This window comes from Nycticebus coucang, chromosome 18 (genome assembly GCF_027406575.1).
Source record: "Nycticebus coucang isolate mNycCou1 chromosome 18, mNycCou1.pri, whole genome shotgun sequence".
In the NCBI taxonomy this organism is placed as follows: domain Eukaryota; kingdom Metazoa; phylum Chordata; class Mammalia; order Primates; family Lorisidae; genus Nycticebus; species Nycticebus coucang.
The window spans coordinates 63,088,266-63,100,741 of record NC_069797.1 but is presented as its reverse complement, the minus strand read 5'-3'; the positions used below and the strand labels follow the sequence as shown (position 1 = coordinate 63,100,741).

The following is a 12,476-nucleotide window of genomic DNA, read 5'->3' as shown; positions in this document are numbered from 1 at the left end:
GGTGCAGCAAAAGCCCGTGAAAGCTGGCGGTGTCCAGGCAAGCAGAGGGGTGGGGGTGGGGCACGCACAGATGTGAGGTGTGGTGGGAGCAACTGGCTAGAATGGGGTCATCGGACAGGGGAGCCTTGGGGGCCTCCAGGCTAGGTCAGCAAGCTGAGAATCCACATGTGGGGAATAGGGAACTACAAAAAGCCACCAGCCCAGGCTGGTGAGGAGAATGGGAGGAGAGAGCACCCTACTGCTACAGGGCCTGTGGGTGAGTCAGCTCCTGTCAGGAGGAGAGCATGAGCTTTAAAATAGCCACAATGGCATAAATGTCTAATATGCAAATGACCCCACATCCCTGTCCCAGCCCAAGCAAGCGAGGCACCCCCCTCCACTGCCCAGGGAAGGGGGCCATGGAAGAACAAAAGAGGCCATTCTCAGCTTGGTTTGATTCTCAAATCCTGACTGCAAGGCCCCAGGGGCACTCCCCAGTCCTTGCTGCCCACCCCGCAACAATTTTTATAGTGCAAGGAGGGTGGAGGAGGGTTGGCCTGGGAAGTTCTTCACCTCTTTGTGCCTCAGTTTCCTCATCGGTAAAATGGAGACAAGCCTACCTCATCGTGTGTTGGGGGGATGAATATGTGGTAAGCGATTAGAACAGGATCTGTACATAATAAACAATAAATACTGTTCCTCATTACCATGGAGGAACAGTAGGTCAGAGTCAGTACCCGGAGCCCCCTGCAGCCCAGAATGGGGAAAGATACCATCCAAGCTTCCTGAGACCCAGAGACACACAGAAGGGCAGCACATCCCCATGTAAGCCTGTAAGGACACAGGGCGACAGGGACCCGGTAATGCCTCCACCACAATACCTGGACACTCCATAAGTTCTGAGGACACACCTCAGAACTAAGAGGTTCCTGGAAATAAAGGAGAAAAGGCCAATTGGAACAGAAAATTTAATTGATCAGGGTTTCCCTGAAATGGCTAAAATTGACGTTCTGCCATCAGAAGCTATAAGTATAGTCAAGGTTTTGCACTCCTCAGCATGTGGCCTTGAACCTCGGTGCCAGCAACAAGGCCATCTCAGGCAGGAAAGGCCTGCTCACTGCCCCTCTCCTTCCTCCCCTGGGGCTGGCATCCGGCCAGCTGCTCTAGATGAGGAGGGATGGGAATCTGCCTCGCAAATGGTGCTGGTTCGGTGGGAGTGAGACTGAAATCTTTTCCTGGGGCCTTTTGGCAGCCCTCGCCTCTCAGATAACAAAAAAAACAAACAAAAAAAATCAAGTCGGGCCTGAACATCTGGGCACTTTCATCTCATGCTGGTCCCCTCACAGCCCCTCCTCATTTCCTTGCTGTCCTTCCCCTTTCCTCCCTTTGCTGCCTGCCTGCCTTGCTCAGGGTCCCCCTTCAAGATGCAGTCCTTTACTCCAGCTCTGGTGCTCGAGGCCACTTGGCGGGACCCAGGCAGCTCCGTTCCAGGAGTGCCATATGGTGTGGCTGGTGGCTCCTCACCCCTGCAGCCTCACAGTCCTGCCCACTAGGCCAGGCCGGCTCTGCCAGGACACCTGGAAGGAGGCCATCTCTGGCATGACAAGAAGTCTGGAGGACCGCCCCATTCTCCCTTTCATTCATGGACTCAGTGAGCATCACTGAGCATCCAGGTGGCCAGAGCAGGGTGGTGCAGCCCTGCAAGTGAAGGTTGGGCCCAGGGCCCAGCATACAGTGTCCTTTGGCCAGGCCTACCAGGATATGCCGCAGGGCACCTGCCACCCACCAAAGAGCTTGGCACATGGAGGAAGTGCTTGGTGTTTATTGAAATGAAGTGAGCAGAAAGAAGACTCTGCTCGGCTCAGGGCCTGGCACCTTCCTCTGCCCTTTCAGAAAACCACGGGAATGGAGCTCCCAAGATGGAGGCTTAGAACAAGGTCTGTAGGGAACCCCAGGTACTGGAGGGCCCCCAGGTACCTGAGGAAAGCAGAGAGATGTGGGCACAGCAGACACTCCTCAGCCACTGTCCCTGCCCCCAAGTAGCACTGGGCCCTCATTCCCTCAGCTGCTTCTCCCCCTCACAAGCTGGTGACCCTGCCTTACACCTCAGTCTCTCTTCTCTCCCAAGGCAAGGGTTAGCTGGGGTGGGAGGATGGGGGGGGTCTGTCCCCCCAAGGGGCTCCCGGAAGCCTGGTCAAGTGATCCTGGGGCTATGGCCAATGGCAGGGCACTTAACTCACAAAGGGAGCTGTTGTGGCTCCAGGTTTGGAGAATCACTTCAGGGTGAAGTGGATTAATCATTAAGGACTGCCTACAGGATTGGGGCTGCCTGCCCTGAGTGACCTGGCCCCTCCACAGGCCCTGTCGCTGCTGGGGTTGCACAGAGAAGGGAGGTGGGGGGAAGTCTTCTGGGCCTGGCCACAGCCCTGACCCTTCCTCCTTTCCCAGGGCTCCCCACCTCCAGACCCTGCAGTCCAGGCAGAAAGTCTGGAGTATTTCCCAACCCCCACTGCCTCTCTGGCAGCGACAGCGAATCCAACCCCCAGCACATGTGTCCACCATCCCTCCAGACAAACCCTGAGTTCATGATTGCATGTGTTTTCATAAAGAAACACTGGAAAGAGACACGGGAAATGGACAGGCGGGATGAGACCAGGTAGGAGCAGGACTGCTCAGCAACTACTGTTGACAGCGTAGGTTTTGAACCATATGGCTGTATTGCCTATACTCAGAAAAGTATAAAGTTATTTTAAAAATCATGAAAAGGGCAACACACACACTGCTTCAGTCCTGACCCAAACTACTGTCTTCTGTGTCTGAATTATTACAGGAGCTTCCGCATAGTTCTTCCTGCTTTCATTCCGAGCTTCCCACCCATAGTCGATTTCCCATATCCCAGCCAGAATGATCTCTTTAGATGGTTAGTCAGATCAGCCGTTCCCATTGACTTCCCACTGTAATAAAATAATGTCCACACTCTGTCGCTGCCTTTGAAGGTCTTGGGCCTTGGGCAATCTGACTCTGTGGACCCCCTCATCCCATCTGCCCCTTTCATCTCCCTCCCACAAGCCTATCTTCTCCGTCAGTCCCCCTCAGGCCTAGATACTTGCATTGCTCATTCCCTCTGGTGAGACCCTCCCCAGCTACACAGTCCAAACCTGCCCTGGGCTTGCCCAACTGGCCTCAGTGAATCACTCTTCATGGCATCTTCAGCTCAAATATCTGCTGAATGAATGAGCAGATTCGGGGTCCTGCCATCCACTCCCCTGCCTTGGGGTAGTAAGCTCCCCAAGGACAGGGGTGACTGTTTGGCAGCCAGAAGGCAGGTGTGATGCCACCTTGGGAAGACAGTGATGTGGAGCCTCCCCCCAGTACTGGCCCAGGCACATCCAATGCTCCCTGGAGATCTGGCCCAGAAATATAGCCAAGACTCAGTTCTAAGTGCTCCACAAAGATGACCTCCCTAAACCTCATCTGTCCTTACAACTGCCCCAGGACGTGGGTCCTGATCCCCACACCCTCCGAGTTGCCTGAGGTCACAGGGCTGTTGGGCAGAAGGTGCCTGGCTTCTGAGCTCTCACCCATACTCAGCTCAGAGAAAGAGACAGGCAGGCCCAGGAGGGTGAGTGCCCAGAGGAGAGATGGCAGTGACAGTCTCCAAGGGGCCCAGAGACACGAAAACGCAGGCTGTGGAGGAGCACCTGACAGAAGCTCCACCAACAACCTTTACCTCGGAGGAATGTGAAGAGCCAGGCCCACAAGAGACAAGCTTATCTCTCAAGCCTCTTAAAAGTGTTTTATTTGTTTGCTTTTCTTTTTTCCTTTTTTTTTTTTTTAAAAATAAGAAGGGCACATTAAAAAAGAAAATCAAGAACTATGAAAAAGGGACCATGTCTTGGAGTCCATGTTCACATTGTCCCCCGCTGTGGCACCAGGACTGGCCAAACACTGTGTTCTGGCTGGGCCTGTGACCTCTAGGAAGGGCTCTGGGTCAGTGTCAGCTCCCTTGCACTGATCACCGGGCCACTACGGGGGCTCAGGTGCTGCTCTTTATGCCTTACATGAGGGCCAGCACCTGGAGTCACCCCAGTCACCTGCTCCTACCCAGGTCTCTGGCAACCCTCTCCCCTCTCTCCAAACCAGAGCCAGGAGCTGGAGACATTAGGGAACTTATTTTGGTCCCCACAGGGGACTCTTTCAGGGCCCTCCCGACCGGCAGGAGATAACACCCCAGCCCAGCCCCACCTTGGGAGGTTGGGGTGTCTCTCCCCAGTCCTGTCTCCAGCCCAGCAGACACCACACTGGTGCCTGGTTCTCAGGCCCCATGGCCAGCCCAGCAGGCACAGGAATGACAGATACTCAGCCCCCTCAGCTGTTCCCCACCAAGAGCAAGAGGGCTTCCCACAGCCCAGGGCCCTGGCTCAGAAGGAAGTGCTGGGTGAGAAGGGGGCAGAGGGCCAGGTGAGGGGCGCAGAGCTGAGGCTGCCAGGTGGGAAGAGAGAAGGGACAGAGAGCTGCCTAAGGGGACAGGAAGGTTCCTCAGGCTCTGCAAACAAGAAGGGGTCCTGGGGCATGGGTCAACAGGCCTGGGCTGGGGGGCCTAGGGGGAAAGAGGCACAAAGAGGCTCCCTCATCCCCTCCCATCTTGCCTGTGGTTACCATGGGGGCAAAGGCCCAGGTGACAAGACCTCAGGCCCCCAGAGAAGGAAACTCCACACTGCACTCAGCCGGGTCTCAGCCCATCCCTCACGGGAGGGTGGGACCCCACCAGCCCAGGCCTGTCCAGCCCCAGCTCCCACCAGCAACTCCCAAGGCACCCCTCTATAGGCCAACTGGACGGGCAGCTGGTGGGGGCCTGGCCAACCAGGGCCCCAGCTCCTCCTGCCCTGGCCCTGCCCACGCCCTTCACTCTAGTCTTGCTGCTCATTCATTTCCATGTCGGACACCAGGATGTTCTTCTCTGTGGCCTCGCCTGGGCCAGAGCTGCTGCGGCTGTAGCGGGCACCCTCAAAGGCCCCCTGCTCCATGTTCTGGCGCCGCCGGTAGAGGATGAGGGCTGCGGCGAGCAGGGCCAGAAGCAGCAGCACTGCCATCAGCACCACTATCAGGGCTGCAGGGTTCTCCGGGAGTGCGGCTGCAGCGAGGCAGGCGGTAGGCGTTAGCCCCTGCCCTGCCCATCTGCCAGCCCCCTGGCCTCCTGCTTACCTGCCCTCTGTGGGGAAAGAAAGGGCAGGGGCAAGGGCTCCTCTCAGCACTGCCTTCCACTCACCTGATGGGGAAGAGCTTCTCTGCTCGCCTGTGGGCACCAGGGAGGGGGCCGGTTAATAACATAATAACAACAACATAATCATAACAACTTAGCAAGCACATAGAACACACTGCCCCAGTGTCTGTCAGACACTTCACTAACTCATTTCCTCTTCACTGTAACTCCATGATGCAGCTACTATTATTATTCCCATTTTACATATGAGGAAACTGAGGCCATGGAGTGTAAATAACTTGCCGAAGGTCAAGAGTTGATGAGTGATGTGGCCAGAACTTGAATCCTTAACCATGGCAGAGGTCTGCAGACCTCTGGCATTCCTGACTTATCCCAGCTGCCCGGTCTGGTCTATTGGTGTCTTCCCATCCACCTCGGCCCCTGTCCCCACCCCAGGACTGGCTGCGTGGGGTGGATAGAGGCTCACCACGAGGAAGCTTGCAGACAACGCCCATGGTGATGTTGGTGCAGGCTCCAGGGCGCCAAAGGCCACTGCTGCTCTGGATCCAGTAGCAGCTGTTGTGGCTCAGCATGCTGGGGCCCAGGCCAGGGGGCCCCCAGTTGGAGTAGTTCACAGCTGTGTTGTCATGCCAGACCAGGGTGCCTCCTAGTGGAGAGAGGGCACTGAGGGATATAGGCGCTAGGCCGAGGAGGCAGGGCAGGTGGAGTAGAGCCTGCCTGTTCTAGCACCAATCCTGCCCCCACCTTCTCCTTCCCCTGCAGGGCAGGCCTCAGGCACAGAGGACTGTGTCCTCCACAGCCTGAGGCCTGACACTTCTCACCTACACAGGGTTCTCACCTTTGGGATTGAAGTTCATGCCCAGCCAGGCTCCCTGACTCTGGCCCTCATAGTTCTGCAGGTGCTCCCAGACAAACACGTTCTCCATCTCATCCAAGATGGACAGGACAGCGCCGCCCACTGCACACAAGGGAGGCCCGTCAGCCATCCTCCCCCACACCCCGGCCTCCCAAGCCCTTCTCTCTGGCAGCCTGAGTACAGGATGAGTCGGAGTGTAGTGTATGCACATGTGTGCGCCTGTGCATGTGTACACAGGGGAACTTGTGTAAGTGCTCGTTGTGGGTAGGGTGCAGCGTGGGGACTGCATTCATGGGTCTCTGAGTGTCCAGGACGGGCGGGGGCCACCTGCCATGCCACCTGTGGGCTGTGGGCCATCACCCACCTCTCTGGCAGCGCTGCAGCGCCTCCTTGTGGCCCATCAGCAGCTCCATGTGGAAGGAGTAGCAGTGCTCCCGAAAAGGAATCCACGCAGAGTCCGCCAGGGTCTGGGGACAGCTGCCATGGTAGCTGATATTTCGGGAAGGTGGGGGGCCTATGGGGGTACAAGACTGAGGAAATGAACCAGCATCCTCCCTGGGACCACTTACATCTTGCCACCCCTGGGCTGCAGCAGGTGGGCACTCACCACTGTGAACCCCACACACGGCCCCTTGCAGTTTGGTGTCACAGCTGGTGGTGCGCCAGGTCCCGTCCACATCCACATAGGCACAGCCCCCCGCCTGCTGGGGCTCCCCGTCCTGCCAGCTCACGTAGCTCAGCGGCTCCTCTGAGACCCAGGAGTATTGCCGGGTGCCCTGGGCATAAGGAGCCATGGGAAGGAGGAAGGGGAATAGTCAGGGAGGGGCAGAGAAGGCAGGGATGGGAAGGGATGGGGAGGGTGCTGGGCGGGAGAGGGCCCCCACCTCCTCACTGGCCAGCCCGATCCAGAGTGGTATGCGCAGCCCACGGGCAGCCTGTGTCAGGAAGGCCTGGGTGTAGGGCCCGGGCACCCGGGCTAGGGTGGCGTTGCGGCTCTCGCACAGTAGGAGGGCGTCGCGCCAGCGCAGTGGCTTCTGCAGCAGCCGGAAGGTACTGTTGAGGTAGGAGAGCTCGGAGCCCGGGGCAGGGAGCGACGCTGCTGGGGACGGGCTCAGGGAGGTGTCTACAAGGAAGGGGGCAGGGCTCAGGCTGGGCTCTGCCTCCTTCACCCCACTCCCAGGCACAAGCCAGGGCAACGCTGGACACGGGGTAAAGACCAGGCTCCACTGGTTGCGCAGATCACTTAGAATTCACCACTGTTATTATTAATGAGGCCTGTTTGCTATGGCACAGAGGTTGCAGCTAGGGCCTTGACCTATGCCCACCCGTGGAACCCAGAGCGGAGGGAACCCAGGCCTCCAAACCTCATCGTCCCTGACACCACATATGCCAGCACTTGGTGCAGTTTAGTGTCTGGCCTTCCCCGTCAGCCCTCAGCACCCCCAAACCTTCCTCCTGTGGCCCCCCGGGCACTCACTGTCTATCTTAGGGACACCTCTCTGCCCATCTGCTTCCCAAGCAGATAAACACTCTGGGGGTGACCAAGAGCCCCGTGAGGCAAGGGACCACATTTCACCCCTCCTGGCATACCAGCATTCAGCCCATGCCGGGCCTGGCTGGGGTTCCAGGCTCACTGGTATGGGGACACATACCCGTGCTCTTCTGGCAGATGAAGCCGTGTGTCTCCTCTGTGCAGCTCCGATCGTCCCAGCGGCCAGTAAAGTGGGCTGAAGGGCTGTGCAGGACCACCGCACAGCTGGTCTAGAGGGAGTGAGCTGCTCAGGGGAGCCCCGGCAGCTACCGCCCCACCCCCCGTGCTACTGCCCCCAAAAGACTGCAATGTGAGCAAAAAGGCTGGCAGAGGGGAGATCCCAGGGTGAAGGCAGCTCCAAAGGCTAGAGGGTGGAGAGGGGGTGAGGGGTATGTATCCTCACTGGCTTGTTGCCGCTGGGAGCAGGGCTAGGGCCAGAGGGCTCCCCGGGTGCCCAGTTGGTATATAGCAGAGGCTCCTGCTCCACCCACTGGAAGTCCCTCTGGGCAGCATGGAGGCCAATCCAAAGGTCAAAGGTCACATTAGGCAGGCTGGCGGTGATGAATGCTACAGAGCCCAGAAGAGAGTCATGGATGACAGGGTGGCCCTGCTGGCTCTGCTCTAGCCACTTGAGGAAACTATGTCAGAGGATACTGGGGCCTCCCAGGCACTGGGCCCTACCTTGCTCTAAAGGGTTTGCAATGGTGACAAGCTGGGCTTCTTGCTGTTCACAGGAGAACTGAGCCTCTGACCACTTCACCCGGTCCTGAGGGTCCTGGCCCTGGATTCGGAAACACTGTGGGGCAGAGGAAGAGGTGTGATATGCAGCTCTATCTCCCTGACCTGCACACCCAGAAACCCTGCTGTGCACCCCTCAGCAGTGGGTCTGGCAGGCCCAGGGGGCTGGTGGAACAACAGCTGAGAACCAGGTCTCCGTGGGCAAGCCACCCGCAAGCTCCCCACCTGGCACAGTGGATTCGTACACACCTGCTCACACTCTGGACAGTTTCTTAACAGGAGGATCTCTTTGGGCCACCAAAGGCCCTACTACTATGAGGAGAGCGCAGCAGCCCAGTGCTGGGAAGACCTGAAATCTCTTAGCCTGCTGTACATCATCTCTAGGATGCTTTTCTCTTTGTTGTTAAATAGTCTTTGTTAGGCTTCTAGTTCTGTAATTTTACATTTTTCTTTTTCTTCCTTCATTACCTCTATGAAGTCAAAAGAACCCTCTGTCAGTTTCCGGTAATTTTCTGCTCAGAGGCAGTGCAAAAAGGACTAAAAGGTGTCAGGAAGCTTTGGTGTCATAAAGACAGGGATTGAGGGTCAGGGAAGGGGATTGGGGGTCATCCCATTTCTGACTTAATCTTTCTGGCTTCAACTTACTTTTCTATAAAGTGGAAATAAAACGCCTGTCTTTTGGGGTCATGCTAAGGATGAAAGGTAACAGTGCCTGACACAGAGCAGGCACTTAACCAGCAAGAGCTCTTACTAGTGATGAGTGGTTCCAGCACCAGCTTTACCAATGCAGACGACAGATTTGGGGAAGAAAATTGTAAATCCAGAAATAACACGAGAGATTTTGGGAGTTTGTCACAAAGTTCATGATTTTATTTCACAAATATAGTTCAGAGCCATTACGAGGACCCATTTAAATAGGCTGTAGAATCAATCATAAAATTGGAAGCAGCAAGATCACACCAGTATCAGCCAGAAGTATCATAACAGCTAAAGGGACACGGTGTCTAGTTCAGTCCAGCGAGCACCCGGAGTGTCCCTGCTACCTGCAAGTGTATTAAGGGGTCTGGCCAGTGCCCATGTCCTGCCCTCCAGGAACTTAAAAACTAGTGGGAAAGGCAGACCTGTAAACACTTCACCTATATCCAAATGCTACAGGGACACAAAGGAGGACACAGAACCAGTGAAGCAAGGTGTGTGGGGCCCGGCAGTGACGGGGCAGAGATCCCAGCACACTCCAAGAGCTTTCCACAAGGCAGGAGAGTCCCTGGTCTCATGACAATGATGCTGACCCATTAAGAAAGGGACCAATAACATACTATATAAAATATATCCTGTTTAATAATTAGATGAAAGAAGCCATGATAATTAGTTTTTGGAAAAACTGGATGACATGAGAGAATGCCCAAAATATGATACTGACAAAGAAAAGCTGGCTATGAAGTTATGTTCCTTAGTATGATCTCAATTACCTGGAAAAGCCAGGAAGGAGAGTAACAAATATCAATAGTGGCAATCTCTGAAGACTGTTGTTTTCAGTTTGTTTGTTTGTTTGGTTGGTTTTAGAGATGGGAGTCTCCTTCTGTTGTCCAGCTGGAGTACCATGGCATGATCATAGCTCACTGCAACCTCAAACTCCTGGGATCAAGTGATCCTCCCACCTCACCCTGCCAAATGGCTGGGATTCCAAGCACAAGACACTGTCGCTGGCTGGAGAATGTTTTCCAAAGTTTTAATAATACACAAGCCTTAATTTTCTTTAAGAGATATAATATTTTATATATTATATAAAATTAATTCCTGTGTGTGACAAGGATTTATGGATTATATTATTGATTGTAAATTAATCTAATCCTCACAATAGGGTAAGATGTCTTGCAAAGAAGCTATGGCTTGAAGTTAACACAGATGATGCTCGCACACAGATGATGCTAGCATACAGTAAGGAATGTGACCTTCTCTTCCCTAGGTAAAAACAATGAAGGTCTAATCTGGTCTAATAAGTCAGCCCATTGGATGCAAAAGTAACCACTCTGGGAGAGACACCCTATGGAAGAAACATTTTGAAAACATGTTTAGAAACACATCCACTCTGATTCATTTTATTGCCCTGAACTTTCCTACCCTACCCATAACACTGGGGGAGAGAAGTTTCTAAATGCTGTTTTTAAAGAATATTCCAAAGATTTTTTTCCCATTAAAAAATCTGAAAGTTTGAGATTCTACTTTATTTATTTCTGTTTTATTGATACATAACATTTTACATATTCATGGAGTACCCGTGAGTATTTGTTACATGCATAGAATTTATCAGTCAGGGTATCTGGGGTATCCATCATCTTGAGCAGCATTTCTACATGTTGGGAACAATTCAAGTCCTCTCTTATAGCGACTTTGAAATATACAGTAGATTGTTGCTAACTATAGTCACCCTACTCTGCTAAAAATATGGACTTCAGGAATCTATGTGTTATCCTCGCACAGAGCCCATGCTAATCTTCTGTGTACCATTCCAATTTTAGTATATATGCTGCCTAAGAGAGTGCCAAAGCTCTTTTTTAACCCTCTTGATCAGGTCTTCTGATTTGTTTCTGGGGCAAATGAAAAGACAGAAATTTACTAGCCAATTTTCTAATAATAATCTTTGTTAAATTGGCATCAGAACTGAAAAATGAGGAGAATGATTTAGAAAACCCAGCTAATGATGGATGAACTTTTTTTACTTCAATCTCTTTCTCTTTGTGAGGCATCTTCTTTTTTCTTTTCTTTTTTATATATTTTTTATTTTGTTAGCTGTTTTGTTGAAATAGAGTCTCCCTTCATTTCCCAGGCTAAAGTACCATAGAGTCAGCCTAGCTCACAGCAACCTCAAACTCCTGAGCTCAAGTGATCCTCCTACCTCAGCCTGCCAAGTAGCTGGGACTACAGGTACATGCCACCATGTCTGGCTAAATTTTTTATTTTTTACTTTTTGTAAAGACAGGGCATCGATAATGCCCAGGCTAGTCTCGAACTCCTGGGCTTAAGCAATCCTCCTATGTTTATTTTACCATATATAATATTAGTCAAATGAGTATGGAAGTAAATATATATATTTTATTTACATATACATAGATAAAATATACACACACATAATGGGTTTGTGTACTCAATATTTTGTTTTACTAATAGGAATTCATTATAAAAATTGTTGGCAACCACTGATCTAGAAAACTCACCAATGTATTTGGACGGCCTCTCTTCTGTGGATCAGAAGGTGCTACTACATTAAGTCATGTTCCTAGGAGTCTGGCTTTGGCAGTGAGGCCAGATAAAAGAGAGGGTGGTGAATACAGGCCAGTGGCTGTGACTTTGCTGTTGCCAAATGGCCAAGACTCCTGAGGCTCAGCCTTCCCATGTTCCTATCCTCTCTCCTGACTCCCTTGGATGCCCCCTCCCCACCTCCTACCTTGTTGAGGAACTGGTTCCAGCCAGAGGGGCAGCCCCCCAGGGCTTTAGGTGGCAGGTCTGAGGGCTGGGTCTCTACGGTGCTGTTGCTCCGCTTGCAGATGTAGGGCAAGGCTGTCAGGCACTTCTGATCCCCCCAGTCCTCTGTGGAAAGCAGAGGGGAGGGTGGTTACCCTCAGGGCAGGGCAAGAAGCTCAGGGACTGTGTCCAGCTCTGTGGCTCCTGAGCCATGGACACAGGCCCACCACTCCTGGGCCTGTCTAGACTGTCTTGGGTTGTGGGAACAAAAAGACTAAGAAGGGACTGATGACCCTGCCCGGGCTCACCTTACTGTTCCCAATATTGACCCTCTCCACGTCTGACTGCACCCTCTGCCTTGCCCTCACCTCGGCTGGCCGTCATGTACACGCACTTCCTGTCCTTGCCAATAGGCCGAGGTTTGCCTGGTGCCCAGGAGATGAAGTTTATAACAGAACCATCTGTCCACCTGCAACAGGACACAGCAGGGGGGATTCCAGCACTGACCCAGGGCTGGGCTTGCCTCATAGGCAGCAGTGAAGGGCCAAGTTCAGGGCTTAGTGGTCACAGGTTGAGGAGTTAGGGTTACTGAGTTCAGTGCAGCCAGGAACCCAAGGACCTGAAGCCTCCAGATAAGGCCCCAGCTGTCCCAGGCACACATTTCTCTAACTAGAAAAGCAGCCTGA

The 12,476-nt window shown here is 53.4% G+C and overlaps 1 protein-coding gene and 1 non-coding gene across 2 annotated transcripts in view; both read right to left on the bottom strand.

Annotated features, from left to right (window-relative positions):
- Positions 1-3,580: 3,580 nt before the first annotated feature.
- The window catches only part of MRC2 (mannose receptor C type 2), a 56,164-nt gene continuing 47,268 nt past the window's right edge, over positions 3,581-12,476 (bottom strand). Inside the window, exons 19-30 of the mRNA XM_053569665.1 lie at positions 12,159-12,259; positions 11,774-11,916; positions 8,272-8,386; positions 7,994-8,157; positions 7,712-7,820; positions 6,944-7,182; positions 6,667-6,835; positions 6,424-6,573; positions 6,042-6,161; positions 5,670-5,849; positions 5,249-5,275; positions 3,581-5,113 (exon numbers count right to left, since the gene is read on the bottom strand). Of these exons, the coding sequence (XP_053425640.1) occupies positions 4,890-5,113; positions 5,249-5,275; positions 5,670-5,849; positions 6,042-6,161; positions 6,424-6,573; positions 6,667-6,835; positions 6,944-7,182; positions 7,712-7,820; positions 7,994-8,157; positions 8,272-8,386; positions 11,774-11,916; positions 12,159-12,259 (1,741 nt within the window). The 3' untranslated portion in view covers positions 3,581-4,889. The remainder of the gene's footprint in view (positions 5,114-5,248; positions 5,276-5,669; positions 5,850-6,041; positions 6,162-6,423; positions 6,574-6,666; positions 6,836-6,943; positions 7,183-7,711; positions 7,821-7,993; positions 8,158-8,271; positions 8,387-11,773; positions 11,917-12,158; positions 12,260-12,476) is intronic.
- Positions 10,768-10,869, bottom strand: LOC128571384 (U6 spliceosomal RNA). Its single transcript, XR_008375811.1, has one exon. It is a non-coding gene; the product is annotated as a U6 spliceosomal RNA (small nuclear RNA).